General features: G+C 51.9%; 1 protein-coding gene across 1 annotated transcript in view; it reads left to right on the forward strand.

Annotated features, from left to right (window-relative positions):
• The window catches only part of LOC115124642 (ankyrin repeat and KH domain-containing protein 1-like), a 76,310-nt gene that overhangs the window by 39,466 nt on the left and 15,136 nt on the right, over window positions 1-21,708 (forward strand). The window contains 16 exon segments of the mRNA XM_065018425.1: window positions 10,200-10,309; window positions 10,686-10,773; window positions 11,215-11,342; window positions 11,539-11,682; window positions 11,802-11,907; window positions 14,149-14,426; window positions 14,927-15,217; window positions 17,402-17,843; window positions 19,249-19,388; window positions 19,530-19,641; window positions 19,819-19,964; window positions 20,129-20,271; window positions 20,481-20,694; window positions 20,880-21,055; window positions 21,219-21,381; window positions 21,559-21,654. Of these exon segments, the coding sequence (XP_064874497.1) occupies window positions 10,200-10,309; window positions 10,686-10,773; window positions 11,215-11,342; window positions 11,539-11,682; window positions 11,802-11,907; window positions 14,149-14,426; window positions 14,927-15,217; window positions 17,402-17,843; window positions 19,249-19,388; window positions 19,530-19,641; window positions 19,819-19,964; window positions 20,129-20,271; window positions 20,481-20,694; window positions 20,880-21,055; window positions 21,219-21,381; window positions 21,559-21,654 (2,777 nt within the window).

A 21,708-nucleotide genomic window follows, 5' to 3' on the forward strand; every position in this document is an offset into this window, starting at 1 on the left:
CCTCCCGACTGCAGGTACATAAACACCTGGAGCTGGTCAAATACCTCCCGACTGCAGGTACATAAACACCTGGAGCTGGTCAAACACCTCCCGACTGCAGGTACATAAACACCTGGAGCTGGTCAAATACCTCCCGACTGCAGGTACATAAACACCTGGAGCTGGTCAAACACCTCCCGACTGCAGGTACATAAACACCTCCCGACTGCAGGTACATAAACACCTGGAGCTGGTCAAACACCTCCCGACTGCAGGTACATAAACACCTCCCGACTGCAGGTACATAAACACCTGGAGCTGGTCAAACACCTCCCGACTGCAGGTACATAAACACCTCCCGACTGCAGGTACATAAACACATCCCGACTGCAGGTACATAAACACCTCCCGACTGCAGGTACATAAACACCTGGAGCTGGTCAAATAACTCCTGACTGCAGGTACATAAACACCTCCCGACTGCAGGTACATAAACACCTGGAGCTGGTCAAACACCTCCCGACTGCAGGTACATAAACACCTGGAGATGGTCAAACACCTCCTGACTGCAGGTACATAAACACCTGGAGCTGGCCAAACACCTCCCGACTGCAGGTACATAAACACCTGGAGCTGGTCAAACACCTCCTGACTGCAGGTACATAAACACCTGGAGCTGGTCAAACACCTCCCGACTGCAGGTACATAAACACCTGGAGCTGGTCAAACACCTCCCGACTGCAGGTACATAAACACCTGGAGCTGGTCAAACACCTCCCGACTGCAGGTACATAAACACCTGAAGCTGGTCAAACACATCCTGACTGCAGGTACATAAACACCTGGAGCTGGTCAAACACCTCCCGACTGCAGGTACATAAACACCTCCCGACTGCAGGTACATAAACACATCCCGACTGCAGGTACATAAACACCTCCCGACTGCAGGTACATAAACACCTGGAGCTGGTCAAACACCTCCTGACTGCAGGTACATAAACACCTGGAGCTGGTCAAACACCTCCCGACTGCAGGTACACCTGGAGCTGGTCAAACAAACACCTGGAGCTGGTCAAACACCTCCCGACTGCAGGTACATAAACACCTGGAGCTGGTCAAACACCTCCCGACTGCAGGTACATAAACACCTGAAGCTGGTCAAACACATCCTGACTGCAGGTACATAAACACCTGGAGCTGGTCAAACACCTCCCGACTGCAGGTACATAAACACCTCCCGACTGCAGGTACATAAACACATCCCGACTGCAGGTACATAAACACCTCCCGACTGCAGGTACATAAACACCTGGAGCTGGTCAAACACCTCCCGACTGCAGGTACATAAACACCTCCCGACTGCAGGTACATAAACACCTGGAGCTGGTCAAACACCTCCCGACTGCAGGTACATAAACACCTGGAGATGGTCAAACACCTCCTGACTGCAGGTACATAAACACCTGGAGCTGGCCAAACACCTCCCGACTGCAGGTACATAAACACCTGGAGCTGGTCAAACACCTCCTGACTGCAGGTACATAAACACCTGGAGCTGGTCAAACACCTCCCGACTGCAGGTACATAAACACCTGGAGCTGGTCAAACACCTCCCGACTGCAGGTACATAAACACCTGGAGCTGGTCAAACACCTCCCGACTGCAGGTACATAAACACCTGGAGCTGGTCAAATACCTCCTGACTGCATGTACATAAACACCTCCCGACTGCAGGTACATAAACACCTGGAGCTGGTCAAATACCTCCCGACTGCAGGTACATAAACACCTGGAGCTGGTCAAACACCTCCCGACTGCAGGTACATAAACACCTGGAGCTGGTCAAACACCTCCCGACTGCAGGTACATAAACACCTGGAGCTGGCCAAACACATCCCGACTGCAGGTACATAAACACCTGGAGATGGTCAAACACCTCCTGACTGCAGGTACATAAACACCTGGAGCTGGCCAAACACCTCCCGACTGCAGGTACATAAACACCTGGAGCTGGTCAAACACCTCCTGACTGCAGGTACATAAACACCTGGAGCTGGTCAAACACCTCCCGACTGCAGGTACATAAACACCTGGAGCTGGTCAAACACCTCCCGACTGCAGGTACATAAACACCTGGAGCTGGTCAAACACCTCCCGACTGCAGGTACATAAACACCTGAAGCTGGTCAAACACATCCTGACTGCAGGTACATAAACACCTGGAGCTGGTCAAACACCTCCCGACTGCAGGTACATAAACACCTCCCGACTGCAGGTACATAAACACATCCCGACTGCAGGTACATAAACACCTCCCGACTGCAGGTACATAAACACCTGGAGCTGGTCAAACACCTCCCGACTGCAGGTACATAAACACCTCCCGACTGCAGGTACATAAACACCTGGAGCTGGTCAAACACCTCCCGACTGCAGGTACATAAACACCTGGAGATGGTCAAACACCTCCTGACTGCAGGTACATAAACACCTGGAGCTGGCCAAACACCTCCCGACTGCAGGTACATAAACACCTGGAGCTGGTCAAACACCTCCTGACTGCAGGTACATAAACACCTGGAGCTGGTCAAACACCTCCCGACTGCAGGTACATAAACACCTGGAGCTGGTCAAACACCTCCCGACTGCAGGTACATAAACACCTGGAGCTGGTCAAACACCTCCCGACTGCAGGTACATAAACACCTGGAGCTGGTCAAATACCTCCTGACTGCATGTACATAAACACCTCCCGACTGCAGGTACATAAACACCTGGAGCTGGTCAAATACCTCCCGACTGCAGGTACATAAACACCTGGAGCTGGTCAAACACCTCCCGACTGCAGGTACATAAACACCTGGAGCTGGTCAAACACCTCCCGACTGCAGGTACATAAACACCTGGAGCTGGCCAAACACATCCCGACTGCAGGTACATAAACACCTGGAGCTGGTCAAACACCTCCTGACTGCAGGTACATAAACACCTGGAGCTGGTCAAACACCTCCCGACTGCAGGTACATAAACACCTGGAGCTGGTCAAACACCTCCCGACTGCAGGTACATAAACACCTGGAGCTGGTCAAACACCTCCCGACTGCAGGTACATAAACACCTGGAGCTGGTCAAATACCTCCTGACTGCATGTACATAAACACCTCCCGACTGCAGGTACATAAACACCTGGAGCTGGTCAAATACCTCCCGACTGCAGGTACATAAACACCTGGAGCTGGTCAAACACCTCCCGACTGCAGGTACATAAACACCTGGAGCTGGTCAAACACCTCCCGACTGCAGGTACATAAACACCTGGAGCTGGTCAAACACCTCCCGACTGCAGGTACATAAACACCTCCCGACTGCAGGTACATAAACACCTGGAGCTGGTCAAACACATCCCGACTGCAGGTACATAAACACCTCCCGACTGCAGGTACATAAACACCTCCCGACTGCAGGTACATAAACACCTGGAGCTGGTCAAATACCTCCTGACTGCAGGTACATAAACACCTGGAGCTGGTCAAACACCTCCCGACTGCAGGTACATAAACACTTGGAGCTTGTCAAACACCTCCCGACTGCAGGTACATAAACACCTGGAGCTGGTCAAACACCTCCCGACTGCAGGTACATAAACACCTGGAGCTGGTCAAACACCTCCCGACTGCAGGTACATAAACACCTGGAGCTGGTCAAATACCTCCCGACTGCAGGTACATAAACACCTGGAGCTGGTCAAACACCTCCCGACTGCAGGTACATAAACACCTGGAGCTGGTCAAACACCTCCCGACTGCAGGTACATAAACACCTGGAGCTGGTCAAACACCTCCCGACTGCAGGTACATAAACACCTCCCGACTGCAGGTACATAAACACCTGGAGCTGGTCAAATAACTCCTGACTGCATGTACATAAACACCTCCCGACTGCAGGTACATAAACACCTGGAGCTGGTCAAATACCTCCTGACTGCAGGTACATAAACACCTCCCGACTGCAGGTACATAAACACCTGGAGCTGGTCAAACACCTCCCGACTGCAGGTACATAAACACCTGGAGCTGGTCAAACACCTCCCGACTGCAGGTACATAAACACCTCCCGACTGCAGGTACATAAACACCTGGAGCTGGTCAAATACCTCCTGACTGCAGGTACATAAACACCTCCCGACTGCAGGTACATAAACACCTGGAGCTGGTCAAACACCTCCCGACTGCAGGTACATAAACACCTGGAGCTGGTCAAACACCTCCCGACTGCAGGTACATAAACACCTGGAGCTGGTCAAACACCTCCCGACTGCAGGTACATAAACACCTGGAGCTGGTCAAATACCTCCCGACTGCAGGTACATAAACACCTGGAGCTGGTCAAACACCTCCCGACTGCAGGTACATAAACACCTGGAGCTGGTCAAACACCTCCCGACTGCAGGTACATAAACACCTCCCGACTGCAGGTACATAAACACCTGGAGCTGGTCAAATACCTCCCGACTGCAGGTACATAAACACCTGGAGCTGGTCAAACACCTCCCGACTGCAGGTACATAAACACCTGGAGCTGGTCAAACACCTCCCGACTGCAGGTACATAAACACCTGGAGCTGGTCAAACACCTCCCGACTGCAGGTACATAAACACCTGAAGCTGGTCAAACACATCCTGACTGCAGGTACATAAACACCTGGAGCTGGTCAAACACCTCCCGACTGCAGGTACATAAACACCTCCCGACTGCAGGTACATAAACATCTGGAGCTGGTCAAACACCTCCCGACTGCAGGTACATAAACACCTGGAGCTGGTCAAATAACTCCTGACTGCAGGTACATAAACACCTCCCGACTGCAGGTACATAAACACCTGGAGCTGGTCAAACACCTCCCGACTGCAGGTACATAAACACCTGGAGATGGTCAAACACCTCCTGACTGCAGGTACATAAACACCTGGAGCTGGCCAAACACCTCCCGACTGCAGGTACATAAACACCTGGAGCTGGTCAAACACCTCCCGACTGCAGGTACATAAACACCTGGAGCTGGTCAAACACCTCCCGACTGCAGGTACATAAACACCTGGAGCTGGTCAAACACCTCCCGACTGCAGGTACATAAACACCTGGAGCTGGTCAAACACCTCCCGACTGCAGGTACATAAACACCTGAAGCTGGTCAAACACATCCCGACTGCAGGTACATAAACACCTGGAGATGGTCAAACACCTCCTGACTGCAGGTACATAAACACCTGGAGCTGGCCAAACACCTCCCGACTGCAGGTACATAAACACCTGGAGCTGGTCAAACACCTCCCGACTGCAGGTACATAAACACCTGGAGCTGGTCAAACACCTCCCGACTGCAGGTACATAAACACCTGGAGCTGGTCAAACACCTCCCGACTGCAGGTACATAAACACCTGGAGCTGGTCAACCACCTCCCGACTGCAGGTACATAAACACCTGAAGCTGGTCAAACACATCCTGACTGCAGGTACATAAACACCTGGAGCTGGTCAAACACCTCCCGACTGCAGGTACATAAACACCTCCCGACTGCAGGTACATAAACACCTCCCGACTGCAGGTACATAAACACCTGGAGCTGGTCAAACACCTCCCGACTGCAGGTACATAAACACCTGGAGCTGGTCAAATAACTCCTGACTGCAGGTACATAAACACCTCCCGACTGCAGGTACATAAACACCTGGAGCTGGTCAAACACCTCCCGACTGCAGGTACATAAACACCTGGAGATGGTCAAACACCTCCTGACTGCAGGTACATAAACACCTGGAGCTGGCCAAACACCTCCCGACTGCAGGTACATAAACACATGGAGCTGGTCAAACACCTCCTGACTGCAGGTACATAAACACCTGGAGCTGGTCAAACACCTCCCGACTGCAGGTACATAAACACCTGGAGCTGGTCAAACACCTCCCGACTGCAGGTACATAAACACCTGGAGCTGGTCAAACACCTCCCGACTGCAGGTACATAAACACCTCCCGACTGCAGGTACATAAACACCTGGAGCTGGTCAAATACCTCCCGACTGCAGGTACATAAACACCTGGAGCTGGTCAAACACCTCCCGACTGCAGGTACATAAACACATGGAGCTGGTCAAACACCTCCCGACTGCAGGTACATAAACACCTGAAGCTGGTCAAACACATCCTGACTGCAGGTACATAAACACCTGGAGCTGGTCAAACACCTCCCGACTGCAGGTACATAAACACCTCCCGACTGCAGGTACATAAACACATCCCGACTGCAGGTACATAAACACATCCCGACTGCAGGTACATAAACACCTGGAGCTGGTCAAACACCTCCCGACTGCAGGTACATTAACACCTCCCGACTGCAGGTACATAAACACCTGGAGCTGGTCAAACCTCCTGACTGCAGGTACATAAACACCTGGAGCTGGCCAAACACCTCCCGACTGCAGGTACATAAACACCTGGAGCTGGTCAAACACCTCCTGACTGCAGGTACATAAACACCTGGAGCAGGTCAAACACCTCCCGACTGCAGGTACATAAACACCTGGAGCTGGTCAAACACCTCCCGACTGCAGGTACATAAACACCTGGAGCTGGTCAAACACCTCCCGACTGCAGGTACATAAACACCTGGAGCTGGCCAAACACCTCCCGACTGCAGGTACATAAACACCTGGAGCTGGTCAAACACCTCCCGACTGCAGGTACATAAACACCTGGAGCTGGTCAAACACCTCCCGACTGCAGGTACATAAACACCGGGAGCTGGTCAAACACCTCCCGACTGCAGGTACATAAACACCTGGAGCTGGTCAAACACCTCCTGACTGCAGGTACATAAACACCTGGAGCTGGTCAAACACCTCCCGACTGCAGGTACATAAACACCTCTCGACTGCAGGTACATAAACACCTGGAGCTGGTCAAATACCTCCCGACTGCAGGTACATAAACACCTGGAGCTGGTCAAACACCTCCCGACTGCAGGTACATAAACACCTGGAGCTGGTCAAATACCTCCTGACTGCATGTACATAAACACCTCCCGACTGCAGGTACATAAACACCTGGAGCTGGTCAAATACCTCCTGACTGCAGGTACATAAACACCTCCCGACTGCAGGTACATAAACACCTGGAGCTGGTCAAACACCTCCCGACTGCAGGTACATAAACACCTGGAGCTGGTCAAACACCTCCCGACTGCAGGTACATAAACACCTCCCGACTGCAGGTACATAAACACATCCCGACTGCAGGTACATAAACACCTCCCGACTGCAGGTACATAAACACCTGGAGCTGGTCAAACACCTCCCGACTGCAGGTACATAAACACCTGGAGCTGGTCAAACACCTCCCGACTGCAGGTACATAAACACAAACACCTCCCGACTGCAGGTACATAAACACCTGGAGCTGGTCAAACACCTCCCGACTGCAGGTACATAAACACCTCCCGACTGCAGGTACATAAACACCTGGAGCTGGTCAAACACATCCCGACTGCAGGTACATAAACACCTCCCGACTGCAGGTACATAAACACCTCCCGACTGCAGGTACATAAACACCTGGAGCTGGTCAAATACCTCCTGACTGCAGGTACATAAACACCTGGAGCTGGTCAAACACCTCCCGACTGCAGGTACATAAACACTTGGAGCTGGTCAAACACCTCCCGACTGCAGGTACATAAACACCTGGAGCTGGTCAAACACCTCCCGACTGCAGGTACATAAACACCTGGAGCTGGTCAAACACCTCCCGACTGCAGGTACATAAACACCTGGAGCTGGTCAAACACCTCCCGACTGCAGGTACATAAACACCTGGAGCTGGTCAAACACCTCCCGACTGCAGGTACATAAACACCTGGAGCTGGTCAAATACCTCCCGACTGCAGGTACATAAACACCTGGAGCTGGTCAAACACCTCCCGACTGCAGGTACATAAACACCTCCCGACTGCAGGTACATAAACACCTGGAGCTGGTCAAATACCTCCTGACTGCATGTACATAAACACCTCCCGACTGCAGGTACATAAACACCTGGAGCTGGTCAAATACCTCCTGACTGCAGGTACATAAACACCTCCCGACTGCAGGTACATAAACACCTGGAGCTGGTCAAACACCTCCCGACTGCAGGTACATAAACACCTCCCGACTGCAGGTACATAAACACCTGGAGCTGGTCAAACACCTCCCGACTGCAGGTACATAAACACCTGGAGCTGGTCAAATACCTCCCGACTGCAGGTACATAAACACCTGGAGCTGGTCAAACACCTCCCGACTGCAGGTACATAAACACCTGGAGCTGGTCAAACACCTCCCGACTGCAGGTACATAAACACCTCCCGACTGCAGGTACATAAACACCTGGAGCTGGTCAAATACCTCCCGACTGCAGGTACATAAACACCTGGAGCTGGTCAAACACCTCCCGACTGCAGGTACATAAACACTTGGAGCTGGTCAAACACCTCCCGACTGCAGGTACATAAACACCTGGAGCTGGTCAAACACCTCCCGACTGCAGGTACATAAACACCTGGAGCTGGTCAAACACCTCCCGACTGCAGGTACATAAACACCTGGAGCTGGTCAAATAACTCCTGACTGCAGGTACATAAACACCTCCCGACTGCAGGTACATAAACACCTGGAGCTGGTCAAACACCTCCCGACTGCAGGTACATAAACACCTCCCGACTGCAGGTACATAAACACCTGGAGCTGGTCAAACACATCCCGACTGCAGGTACATAAACACCTCCCGACTGCAGGTACATAAACACCTCCCGACTGCAGGTACATAAACACCTGGAGCTGGTCAAATACCTCCTGACTGCAGGTACATAAACACCTGGAGCTGGTCAAACACCTCCCGACTGCAGGTACATAAACACTTGGAGCTGGTCAAACACCTCCCGACTGCAGGTACATAAACACCTGGAGCTGGTCAAACACCTCCCGACTGCAGGTACATAAACACCTGGAGCTGGTCAAACACCTCCCGACTGCAGGTACATAAACACCTGGAGCTGGTCAAATACCTCCTGACTGCATGTACATAAACACCTCCCGACTGCAGGTACATAAACACCTGGAGCTGGTCAAATACCTCCTGACTGCAGGTACATAAACACCTCCCGACTGCAGGTACATAAACACCTGGAGCTGGTCAAATACCTCCTGACTGCAGGTACATAAACACCTCCCGACTGCAGGTACATAAACACCTGGAGCTGGTCAAACACCTCCCGACTGCAGGTACATAAACACCTGGAGCTGGTCAAACACCTCCCGACTGCAGGTACATAAACACCTGGAGCTGGTCAAACACCTCCCGACTGCAGGTACATAAACACCTGGAGCTGGTCAAATACCTCCCGACTGCAGGTACATAAACACCTGGAGCTGGTCAAACACCTCCCGACTGCAGGTACATAAACACCTGGAGCTGGTCAAACACCTCCCGACTGCAGGTACATAAACACCTCCCGACTGCAGGTACATAAACACCTGGAGCTGGTCAAATACCTCCCGACTGCAGGTACATAAACACCTGGAGCTGGTCAAACACCTCCCGACTGCAGGTACATAAACACTTGGAGCTGGTCAAACACCTCCCGACTGCAGGTACATAAACACCTGGAGCTGGTCAAACACCTCCCGACTGCAGGTACATAAACACCTGGAGCTGGTCAAACACCTCCCGACTGCAGGTACATAAACACCTGGAGCTGGTCAAATAACTCCTGACTGCAGGTACATAAACACCTCCCGACTGCAGGTACATAAACACCTGGAGCTGGTCAAACACCTCCCGACTGCAGGTACATAAACACCTGGAGCTGGTCAAATACCTCCTGACTGCAGGTACATAAACACCTCCCGACTGCAGGTACATAAACACCTGGAGCTGGTCAAATACCTCCTGACTGCAGGTACATAAACACCTCCCGACTGCAGGTACATAAACACATGGAGCTGGTCAAATACTGATGATTCTTTGTTTGATCTTTAGTACTTTTGTAGAGTACTTATGAGACTCCAGGCCTTAGCCTAGAGAACAGATGGCCGTTGAAGGTAAAATTGACAACTTCTACCTTTTTAACAGGGCTTGTTAGTTTTTTTTGGTCTGCTCTGAACTCTGACCTCTCTCTATAGGGGCAAACGTGCACGCTACGACGGCGACAGGAGACACAGCGCTGACGTACGCGTGTGAGAACGGACACACTGATGTGGCCGACGTTCTACTGCAGACTGGAGCTGATCTGGTACACAAACACCTGTTATCTCTCACTCTGTCACCATCTCCCTGTGTTTTATCTCCACTGTGTTTGATCTTCCCTGTTAGCTCTTACATCATAGTTTGTTTTACTGTCCTTGTTGGTACCAGTAGTCCTCACAAGGATAGTAAAACTATAAAATTCGGACATTACTATTTTAGGCTTGGGGGTTAGAGTTAGTTAGGTTTAGGTATAGTTATAGGGTTAGAATTAAGGTTGGGGTTAGGCTTAGGGTTAGATTTAGGGGTTAAGGAAAATAGAATTTTGGATAGGAATCAATTATTTGGTCCCCACAAGGATAGCAATACAAAACTGTGTGTGTGTGGACCTCCTAAAATCCACTTCCTGTTTGTCTGTTCTCCAGGAGCATGAGTCTGAGGGGGGGAGGACACCCCTGATGAAGGCAGCCAGAGCAGGACACCTCTGCACCGTGCAGTTCCTCATCAGCAAGGGTGGGTTAGGTTAGACTGCATCTTTTTTTTTAAACCCTCTACAATGCCCTCGTTAAAACGATGTCCTACTATGGCAGCCACTGGAAGGAGTAGGTGATGTCAGAGTGACTGCTTTGCATAGCTGCTTTGGTGGTGTTTTCTGTGGGACTGAAAAAAAACAAGCTTGGGAACGTAAAATGTGTTTTACCAGGCCCCATGCTTTTAAAATAACGGTTTTGTTCCAGAATCTCCTTCGTTCCTCAATGTTGTTTTCTCGTTTTCGGTTCTGTTTCCTGAACTGGTTCCAACCCCTGGTTCTAATAGTCTTGGCTTAGACTGCATTAAAAAACAAGTAGAAGTCCCTTATAAAGGATCTACATTCATTTTGAACTATTGTTGTTTTGAAACTATTGATTCTTAGAAGTGAATTTAAAGTGAAAGTTTCTTGTGTTTTGTGTCCAGGTGCTAATGTGAACAGAGCGACGGCTAACAAGGACCACACGGTGGTGTCTCTGGCCTGCGCTGGAGGACACCTGGCTGTGGTAGAGCTGCTGCTGACGCACGGAGCTGACCCCACACACAGACTGAAGGTAGAAAACACACACACACACCTGACCCCACACACAGACTGAAGGTAGAAAACACACACACCATCATCAAACAACACCATCAAACTCATAAGGAACCTGTTCATCTCAGCCATAGTAACAACAGTATCAGAATAGAAATAGTGAACTTTGAAGCCTCATGTAGACTTACACTCACTTCCTGTTTCTCCTCCAATAGGACGGCTCGACAATGCTGATTGAAGCTGCTAAGGGCGGCCACACCAACGTGGTGTCCTACCTGCTAGACTTCCCTAACAACATCCTGTCCGTCCCCGCGCCCGACCTCTGCCAACTCACACCCCCCTCACAAGACCCCTCTCAGGTTAAATGTTTTTCATTAAATAGTTTTATGCTATTGAAACAGGAAATGGTCAGCATGGAATTTGTGTTTAACTAGTTGTCAAAGTGGTTGATGTTTTACGACCACTCATCTATCCCCAGGTTCCTCGTGTCCCATTCCAGGCCCTGGCCATGGTGGTGCCCCCCCAGGAGCCAGACAGAGCCCCTTCCAACATCACCACACCCCCGCCACCTGTCACCAGCAAAGGTAAAACGGGGAGCCCTGGCCAGTTATGAACGGGGAGCCCTGGCCAGTTATGAACGGGGAGCCCTGGCCAGTTATGAACGGGGAGCCCTGGCCAGTTATGAACGGGGAGCCCTGGCCAGTTATGAACGGGGAGCCCTGGCCAGTTATGAACGGGAGCCCTGGCCAGTTATGAACGGGGAGCCCTGGCCAGTTATGAACGGGGAGCCCTGGCCAGTTATGAACGGGGAGCCCTGGCCAGTTATGAACGGGGAGCCCTGGCCAGTTATGAACGGGGAGCCCTGGCCAGTTATGAACGGGGAGCCCTGGCCAGTTATGAACGGGGAGCCCTGGCCAGTTATGAACGGGGAGCCCTGGCCAGTTATGAACGGGGAGCCCTGGCCAGTTATGAACGGGGAGCCCTGGCCTGGCCAGTTATGAACGCGGAGCCCTGGCCTGGCCAGTTATGAACGCGGAGCCCTGGCCTGGCCAGTTATGAACGCGGAGCCCTGGCCTGGCCAGTTATGAACGCGGAGCCCTGGCCTGGCCAGTTATGAACGCGGAGCCCTGGCCTGGCCAGTTATGAACGCGGAGCCCTGGCCTGGCCAGTTATGAACGCCGGAGCCCTGGCCTGGCCAGTTATGAACGCGGAGCCCTGGCCTGGCCAGTTATGAACGCGGAGCCCTGGCCTGGCCAGTTATGAACGCGGAGCCCTGGCCTGGCCAGTTATGAACGCGGAGCCCTGGCCTGGCCAGTTATGAACGCGGAGCCCTGGCCAGTTATGAACGCGGAGCCCTGGCCAGTTATGAACGGGGAGCCCTGGCCAGTTATGAACGCGGAGCCCTGGCCAGTTATGAACGGGGAGCCCTGGCCTGGCCAGTTATGAACGGGGAGCCCTGGCCTGGCCAGTTATGAACGGGGAGCCCTGGCCAGTTATGAACGGGGAGCCCTGGCCAGTTATGAACGCGGAGCCCTGGCCAGTTATGAACGGGGAGCCCTGGCCTGGCCAGGCCAGTTATGAACGGGGAGCCCTGGCCTGGCCAGTTATGAACGGGGAGCCCTGGCCTGGCCAGGCCAGTTATGAACGGGGAGCCCTGGCCTGGCCAGGCCAGTTATATACTGAACAAAAATATAAAAGCAACATGCAACAATTTCCCAGATTTTACTGAGTTACAGTTCATATAAGGAAATCAGTCAAACTAAATAAATAAATTAGGTCCTAATCTATGGATTTCACATGACTGGGAATACAGATATGCATCTGTTGGTCACAGATGCATATAGGGGCGTGGTCAGAACCAGTCAGTATCTGGTGTGACCACCATTTGCATCATGCAGCGCGACATTTCCATCACATAGAGTTGATCAGGCTGTTGATTGTGGCCTGTGGAATGTTGTCCCGCTCCTCTTCAATCGTGCAAAGTTGCTGGGTATTGACGGGAACTGGAACATACTGTCGTACATGTCGATCCATAGCATCCCAAACATGCTTAATGGGAGACATGTCTGGTGAATATGCAGGGCATGGAAGAACGGACATTTTCAGCTTCCTGGAATTGTGTACATATCCTTGCGACATGGGGCTGTACATTATCATGCTGAAACATGAGATGATGGAGGCAGATGAATGGCACAACAATGGGCCTCAGGATCTCATCACGGTGTCTCTGTGCATTCAAATTGCCATACACGTGGTCTGTGGTTGTGAGGTCGGTTGGACGTAGTTAAATTCTCTAAAACGACGCTGGAGGCGGCTTATGGTAGAGAAATGTACATTCAGTTCTCTGGCAACAGCTATGGTGGACATTCCTGCAGTCAGCATGCCAATTGCACGCTTCATCAAAACCTGAGACATCTGTGGCATTGTGTTGTGACAAAACTGCACATTTGTGGCCTTTTATTGTCCCCAGCACAAGGAGCACCTGTGTAATGATCATGCTGTTTCTTGATATGCCACACCTGTCAGGTGGATGGATTATCTTGGCAAAGGAGAAGTGTACATTAACAGGGATGTAAACAAATTTGTGCACAACATTTGAGAGAAATTTGCTTTTTACGTGTATGGAACATTTCTGGGATAATTTATTTCAGCTCATGAAACATGTTGCGTTTATATTTTGGTTCAGTATACATATCGAAAGTGTCTAACGATGATGTGACTTCAACTGATGAGGAATTGACTTTATTGTAGTGTGACCTAATCTTCCTCTCATCCCTTTCTCCCTCAATCCTTCTCATTCCTCTTCCTCCATCCCTCCTCTGCAGGTTCGTCCAAGCAGAGACACGCTGCCACCCCTTCCAGCCCCTCCAGTCCAGGGGGGGTACGTCCCGGCCCGGGTCCCGGGGATGCAGAGGCCTTGCCCCCCTTCCACCTGTGCCAGCCCCTGGAGTGTATTGTGGAGGAGACAGAGGGGAAGCTTAATGAGCTGGGCCAGAGGATCTCAGCCATAGAGAAGGCCCAGCTGCAGTCTCTGGAACTCATCCAGGGAGAGCCGCTCACCAAAGACAAGATTGAAGAGCTGAAGAAGAGCCGGGAGGAGCAGGTGAGAGCAGACGGATGATCATTCGTAGGTATAGGAACACAGAGAGATCCTATTGAATTATTGATGAGGTCATAGACCAGCGTTTCCCAAACTTGGTCCTGGGGACCCCAAGGGGTGCACGTTTAGTTTTTTGCCGGAGCAAAATGATTCAAATATAAATCTTTTTTTGAATCAGCTGTGTGGTGCTCGGGCAAAACCCAAAATGTGGACACTTTGGGGTCCCGAGGACCGAGTTTTGGAAACGCTGTCATAGACCCACAATACAAGTAGGTATGGAAAGTCTTGTCAAAACATTTTTACAACCCAAAGCTAAAATGTGCATTTCTTATTCCAAGTAGTTTCGTCTCTGTTTTTTATTGATTTTATTTAGTTTTGTGCCTAATGAACACCACCTAGGTCTGATAGGATCTGATGGGTTGATGAAATCTCTCAACCAATGGATGAGCGAGACCTGAACATAGAACTATGGGTCTGATCCCCCCATGGCGTGTGTCCTCTAGGTCCAGAAGAAGAAGAAGATCCTGAAGGAGCTGCAGAAGGTGGAGCGCCAGCTGCAGTTGAAGACCCAGCAGCAGTTCACCAAAGAGTACATGGAGGCCAAGGACCTGAAGGAAGAGCAGGAGGCAGGCCAGGGCCCAGGACCAGGGCCGGGGGAAGGGGCCAACACTATCGTGCCTGGGGTCCTCACAGCAACACCAGGGGTTAACACGCGCACACAGCCCGGGTCGGACACAGGGTCTGACGAGGAGAACAGAGAGGAGGAGGAGGAAGAAGAAGAGGATGATGAGGAGGTTAGGAGTTGTTGGCGGTGGTCTGTTATTTCTGACTAGTTAAGAGTTTCTGCTTTTCTGCCATTTTCCCCCTGGTGTCTAATATCACCCCCCGGTATCTAATATCACCCCCCGGTATCTAATATCACCCCCTGGTATCTAATATCACCCCCCGGTATCTAATATCACCCCCCGGTGTCTAATAATATCACCCCCCGGTGTCTAATAATATCACCCCCCGGTGTCTAATAATATCACCCCCGGTGTCTAATAATATCACCCCCGGTGTCTAATATCACCCCGGTGTCTAATATCACCCCGGTGTCTAATATCACCCCCGGTGTCTAATATCACCCCCGGTGTCTAATAATATCACCCCCGGTGTCTAATAATATCACCCCCGGTGTCTAATAATATCACCCCCGGTGTCTAATATCACCCCCCCGGTGTCTAATATCACCCCGGTGTCTAATATCACCCGCCGGTGTCTAATATCACCCGCCGGTGTCTAATAATATCACCCGCCGGTGTCTAATAATATCACCCCTCGGTGTCTAATAATATCACCCCCGGTGTCTAATAATATCACCCCCCCGGTGTCTAATAATATCACCCCGGTGTCTAATAATATCACCCCCCGGTGTCTAATAATATCACCCCCGGTGTCTAATAATATCACCCCCGGTGTCTAATAATATCACCCCCCGGTGTCTAATAATATCACCCCCGGTGTCTAATAATATCACCCCCGGTGTCTAATAATATCACCCCGGTGTCTAATAATATCACCCCCGGTGTCTAATAATATCACCCCCGGTGTCTAATAATATCACCCCCCCGGTGTCTAATAATATCACCCCCGGTGTCTAATAATATCACCCCCGGTGTCTAATAATATCACCCCCGGTGTCTAATAATATCACCCCCGGTGTCTAATATCACCCCGGTGTCTAATAATATCACCCCCGGTGTCTAATAATATCACCCCCGGTGTCTAATAATATCACCCCGGTGTCTAATAATATCACCCCCGGTGTCTAAAATCACCCCCCGGTGTCTAAAATCACCCCCGGTGTCTAAAATCACCCCCCGGTGTCTAAAATCACCCCGGTGTCTAATGGAGACGCGACTGTCGTCCCCTGATGGTGTCTAATGGAGACGCGACTGTCGTCCCCTGATGGTGTCTTATGGAGACGCGACTGTCGTCCCCCTGATGGTGTCTTATGGAGACGCGACTGTCGTCCCCCTGATGGTGTCTTATGGAGACGCGACTGTCGTCCCCCTGATGGTGTCTTATGGAGACGCGACTGTCGTCCCCCTGATGGTGTCTTATGGAGACGCGACTGTCGTCCCCCTGATGGTGTCTTATGGAGACGCGACTGTCGTCCCCTGATGGTGTCTTATGGAGACGCGACTGTCGTCCCCTGATGGTGTCTTATGGAGACGCGACTGTCGTCCCCTGATGGTGTCTTATGGAGACGCGACTGTCGTCCCCCTGATGGTGTCTTATGGAGACGCGACTGTCGTCCCCTGATGGTGTCTTATGGAGACGCGACTGTCGTCCCCTGATGGTGTCTAATGGAGACGCGACTGGCGTCCCCTGATGGTGTCTTATGGAGACGCGACTGGCGTCCCCCTGATGGTGTCTTATGGAGACGCGACTGGCGTCCCCCTGATGGTGTCTTATGGAGACGCGACTGGCGTCCCCCTGATGGTGTCTTATGGAGACGCGACTGGCGTCCCCCTGATGGTGTCTTATGGAGACGCGACTGTCGTCCCCCTGATGGTGTCTTATGGAGACGCGACTGTCCTCCCCCTGATGGTGTCTTATAGAGACGCGACTGTCGTCCCCCTGATGGTGTCTTATGGAGACGCGACTGTCGTCCCCCTGATGGTGTCTTATAGAGACGCGACTGTCCTCCCCCTGATGGTGTCTTATAGAGACGCGACTGTCGTCCCCCTGATGGTGTCTTATAGAGACGCGACTGTCGTCCCCCTGATGGTGTCTTATAGAGACGCGACTGTCGTCCCCCTGATGGTGTCTTATAGAGACGCGACTGTCGTCCCCCTGATAGTGTCTAATGGAGACGCGACTGTCGTCCCCCTGATGGTGTCTAATCATAATTTATCCTGACTGAAGTTTTCCTGATCACATTCCTGCTGTGTTTTGAGATCTGTTTCTTTTAGATGCTTAATTTGTAGAAGTTTGCCTCATTCCTATTCCAGGATGACGAAGATGAGGAGGATGAGGATGATGATGACGACGATGAGGTGGAAGATTACGCTAAACTACCCCAGGTGGACACCATCCTCTACAGGGATGGACAGCAGCCCCCCCTGCCCCCCTCGCCCTCACCCCATCCCCTATGCTCCCCCCACTCCCATCTCCACCCCCCTCCTCCCCCCCTCCAGACTGCCTTCGTACCCATCCAGCCCCTACCCGAGTACAGCCCGTGCCCAGCTGACTACCCCTGCCCTGGCAGTACCAGCCCTGAGCTGCAGAGGGTACTGGTGGGCCAGCAGATGCTGGGTCAGGGTCAAGGTCAGGGGTTAGGACCAGGGATGGTAGGGCAGCAGGCCCCAGACGGACTCATGGTGGCTTCGCCCGCTCAGACGCTTACAGACACGCTGGATGACATCATGGCAGGTGAGTGGGTGCAGCGTAGCGTGGTTTTACAGCTGTTCTACCTGCTGTGGGTGGGTGCAGCGTAGCGTGGTTTTACAGCTGTTCTACCTGCTGTGGGTGGGTGCAGCGTAGCGTGGTTTTACAGCTGTTCTACCTGCTGTGGGTGGGTGCAGCGTAGCGTGGTTTTACAGCTGTTCTACCTGCTGTGGGTGGGTGTAGCGTGGTCGTACAGCTGTTCTACCTGCTGTGGGTGGGTGCAGTGTAGCGTGGTTTTACAGCTGTTCTACCTGCTGTGGGTGGGTGCAGCGTAGCGTGGTCTTACAGCTGTTCTACCTGCTGTGGGTGGGTGCAGCGTAGCGTGGTTTTACAGCTGTTCTACCTGCTGTGGGTGGGTGCAGCGTAGCGTGGTCTTACAGCTGTTCTACCTGCTGTGGGTGGGTGCAGCGTAGCGTGGTTTTACAGCTGTTCTATCTGCTGTGGGTGGGTGCAGCGTAGCGTGGTCGTACAGCTGTTCTACCTGCTGTGGGTGGGTGCAGCGTAGCGTGGTCTTACAGCTGTTCTACCTGCTGTGGGTGGGTGCAGCGTAGCGTGGTCTTACAGCTGTTCTACCTGCTGTGGGTGGGTGCAGCGTAGCGGGTCTTACAGCTGTTCTACCTGCTGTGGGTGGGTGTAGCGTGGTGTGGGTGGGTGCAGTGGCGTGGTCAGCTGTTCTACCTGCTGTGGGTGGGTGCAGTGTAGCGTGGTCTTACAGCTGTTCTACCTGCTGTGGGTGGGTGCAGCGTAGCGTGGTCTTACAGCTGTTCTACCTGCTGTGGGTGGGTGCAGCGTAGCGTGGTCTTACAGCTGTTCTACCTGCTGTGGGTGGGTGCAGCGTAGCGTGGTCTTACAGCTGTTCTACCTGCTGTGGGTGGGTGCAGCGTAGCGTGGTCTTACAGCTGTTCTACCTGCTGTGGGTGGGTGCAGCGTAGCGTGGTCTTACAGCTGTTCTACCTGCTGTGGGTGGGTGCAGCGTAGCGTGGTCGTACAGCTGTTCTACCTGCTGTGGGTGGGTGCAGCGTAGCGTGGTCTTACAGCTGTTCTACCTGCTGTGGGTGGGTGCAGTGTAGCGTGGTCTTACAGCTGTTCTACCTGCTGTGGGTGGGTGCAGCGTAGCGTGGTCTTACAGCTGTTCTACCTGCTGTGGGTGGGTGCAGCGTAGCGTGGTCTTACAGCTGTTCTACCTGCTGTGGGTGGGTGCAGCGTAGCGTGGTCTTACAGCTGTTCTACCTGCTGTGGGTGGGTGCATCTCAAGTCTTAACTTATTTCCTCCTTAGAATACTCCCGTCTCCTTCTCTTCAACTGCACTGGTGAACAAATTCCTCAGAAAGGCCTGAAAAGTAACAGATACTTTCCTTTTCTCTCCTTTTCCCTTTCTCTGTTCCAGCAGCGGTGGGCAGCAGAGTACCCATGTTGAACACTACAACGTCTCCAACCCCCCTGTCTGACCCCCTGTCACAGACCCCCTCCAATATGGGCTCACCCCCCTCCCCACTGCCCCTCTACCCCTCTGTGGACATCGACGCACACGTAAGCCACTGTTCACACACACGCTGTGGATATCGATGCTCATTGACTGTAAAGTTAATGGTCACACACACACACATTCAAGACTGAGAGACACACCTACACACAGCGTTGTTGTAAATGTGTGTGTCCCTCTCCTTTCAGACGGAGAGTAACCATGACACTGCGCTGACGCTGGCATGTGCCGGAGGACACGAGGAGCTGGTGTCTGTTCTCATCGCGCGAGGAGCCAACATCGAGCATCGCGACAAGAAGGGTAACACACACAAAGTTACTGTTCATTCTAAATGTTAGTTGGGCCTGTATATCCGTCAGGAATATTTTTTTCATACATCCAAGACAGGATTTATACAGTGTTCAAAGTGCTTCACATTGTATTGGGTGAATCTGTATATCTGGTTGTGACCCCCTCCTCTCCTCGTCCTCTGCCCAGGCTTCACCCCTCTGATCCTGGCTGCGACAGCGGGCCACGTAGGGGTGGTGGAGCTCCTTCTGGATAAAGGGGGTGACATAGAGGCCCAGTCAGAGAGAACCAAAGACACGCCCCTCTCCCTTGCCTGCTCAGGGGGACGACAAGAGGTACAGCAGAGCTCTGATTTAAATGTGTTTCTAGTGTGTAATTCTATGGTACACGCTCACTTCCTTTCTATGAATCACCACATTGGAACTAAATCAACTCCCCTTTCACAGAAATAGCATATTGAGAAAACAATAGACTTACATTTCCTTGTCTCCTCTCCTAGGTGGTGGAGTTGTTGCTGTTGCGAGGAGCTAATAAAGAACATCGTAATGTGTCAGACTACACCCCTTTGAGCCTGGCGGCGTCTGGAGGCTACGTCAACATCATCAAGATCCTCCTCAACGCCGGCTCAGAGATCAACTCCAGGTACGGGACGGGACCAACGTGGTTTCTTTTAACTGATACCACTACTTTCCCAGGTCTTCAACAAATACATGTATTTATGAAATAGCATCTCTTACATCAGAAAAGTTCACTGGGTTGTTTAAATGAATGATGACTGCATCTTTGGTAGTGAAAGTCCCTCACGTCTCTCACTAACTGATCAAATCCTCCCTGGATCTTTCTGTCTCCAGGACGGGCAGTAAGCTGGGTATCTCTCCCCTGATGCTGGCAGCGATGAACGGTCACGTCCCTGCGGTCAAGCTGCTGCTGGACATGGGCTCAGACATCAACGCTCAGATCGAGACTAACAGGAACACGGCTCTGACTCTGGCCTGCTTCCAGGGCCGGGCTGAGGTGGTCAGTCTGCTGCTGGACCGCAAGGCCAACGTAGAGCACAGAGCCAAGGTGAGGAGACAGAACCGGTCACTGTCCATATTATAGCAGTATATCAAGTCCAGAGCCAAGTTACATATAGGCTCTGGTGAATCCTAACTAGAGAATTGTCACTCCAACTCCCAGTGCCTGACTAAGTGTTTGAGGGATTGGCCCCATATTGTAAATGTGATGTTGACCTCCCCCTCCCCTGGTAGACTGGTCTGACCCCTCTAATGGAGGCAGCGTCGGGGGGCTATGCTGAGGTGGGCCGGGTGCTGCTGGATAAAGGGGCTGACGTCAACGCCCCTCCTGTCCCCTCGTCCCGGGACACAGCCCTCACCATCGCTGCAGACAAGGGCCACTACAAGTTCTGTGAGCTGCTCATCAACAGGTGGGCATTAAACCAACTTATCAATCATTCTGAATGAATCAAGGTCTTTGTCTGAGTGTTCATTTTGAAGCCAGGAATGTCCCTAAAAGGTAATGTTTTGATTCTCTCGTTCATCTTTTTATCCTGTGTTTATCTCTAGTCCCTGTTTTTCTCTGTTCTCCAGAGGGGCTCACATTGATGTTCGCAACAAGAAGGGGAACACACCTCTGTGGCTGGCGGCCAACGGGGGCCATTTTGATGTGGTTCAGCTGCTGGTGCAGGCTGGGGCCGACGTAGACGCTGCAGACAACCGCAAGATCACACCGCTCATGGCTGCCTTCCGTAAGGTAGGTCGTGTCGCAGGATGACCCTTCCCCTCTGCAACACATGGCCCTCTCACAACCTAGTTCCAGTACCAGGTCCTACAGTCTTCCCCATACCTTTACTGCTCCCAGCCTGAAACAATATTGGCCTATTTTACAGGTGTCTTCCATTTTCTCTCTCCCCTTGTCTGTGTTTCTCAGGGTCATGTAAAGGTGGTTCAGTACCTGGTAAAGGAGGTCAATCAGTTCCCCTCAGACATTGAGTGTATGAGATACATCGCCACCATCGCTGACAAGGTAACACCACCACCGGTTTGGAATGGTCTCTCTTTGAGCAAGTATGGCAGTGGG

This window comes from Oncorhynchus nerka, linkage group LG5 (assembly GCF_034236695.1).
Source record: "Oncorhynchus nerka isolate Pitt River linkage group LG5, Oner_Uvic_2.0, whole genome shotgun sequence".
Taxonomy (NCBI): Eukaryota; Metazoa; Chordata; class Actinopteri; order Salmoniformes; family Salmonidae; genus Oncorhynchus; species Oncorhynchus nerka.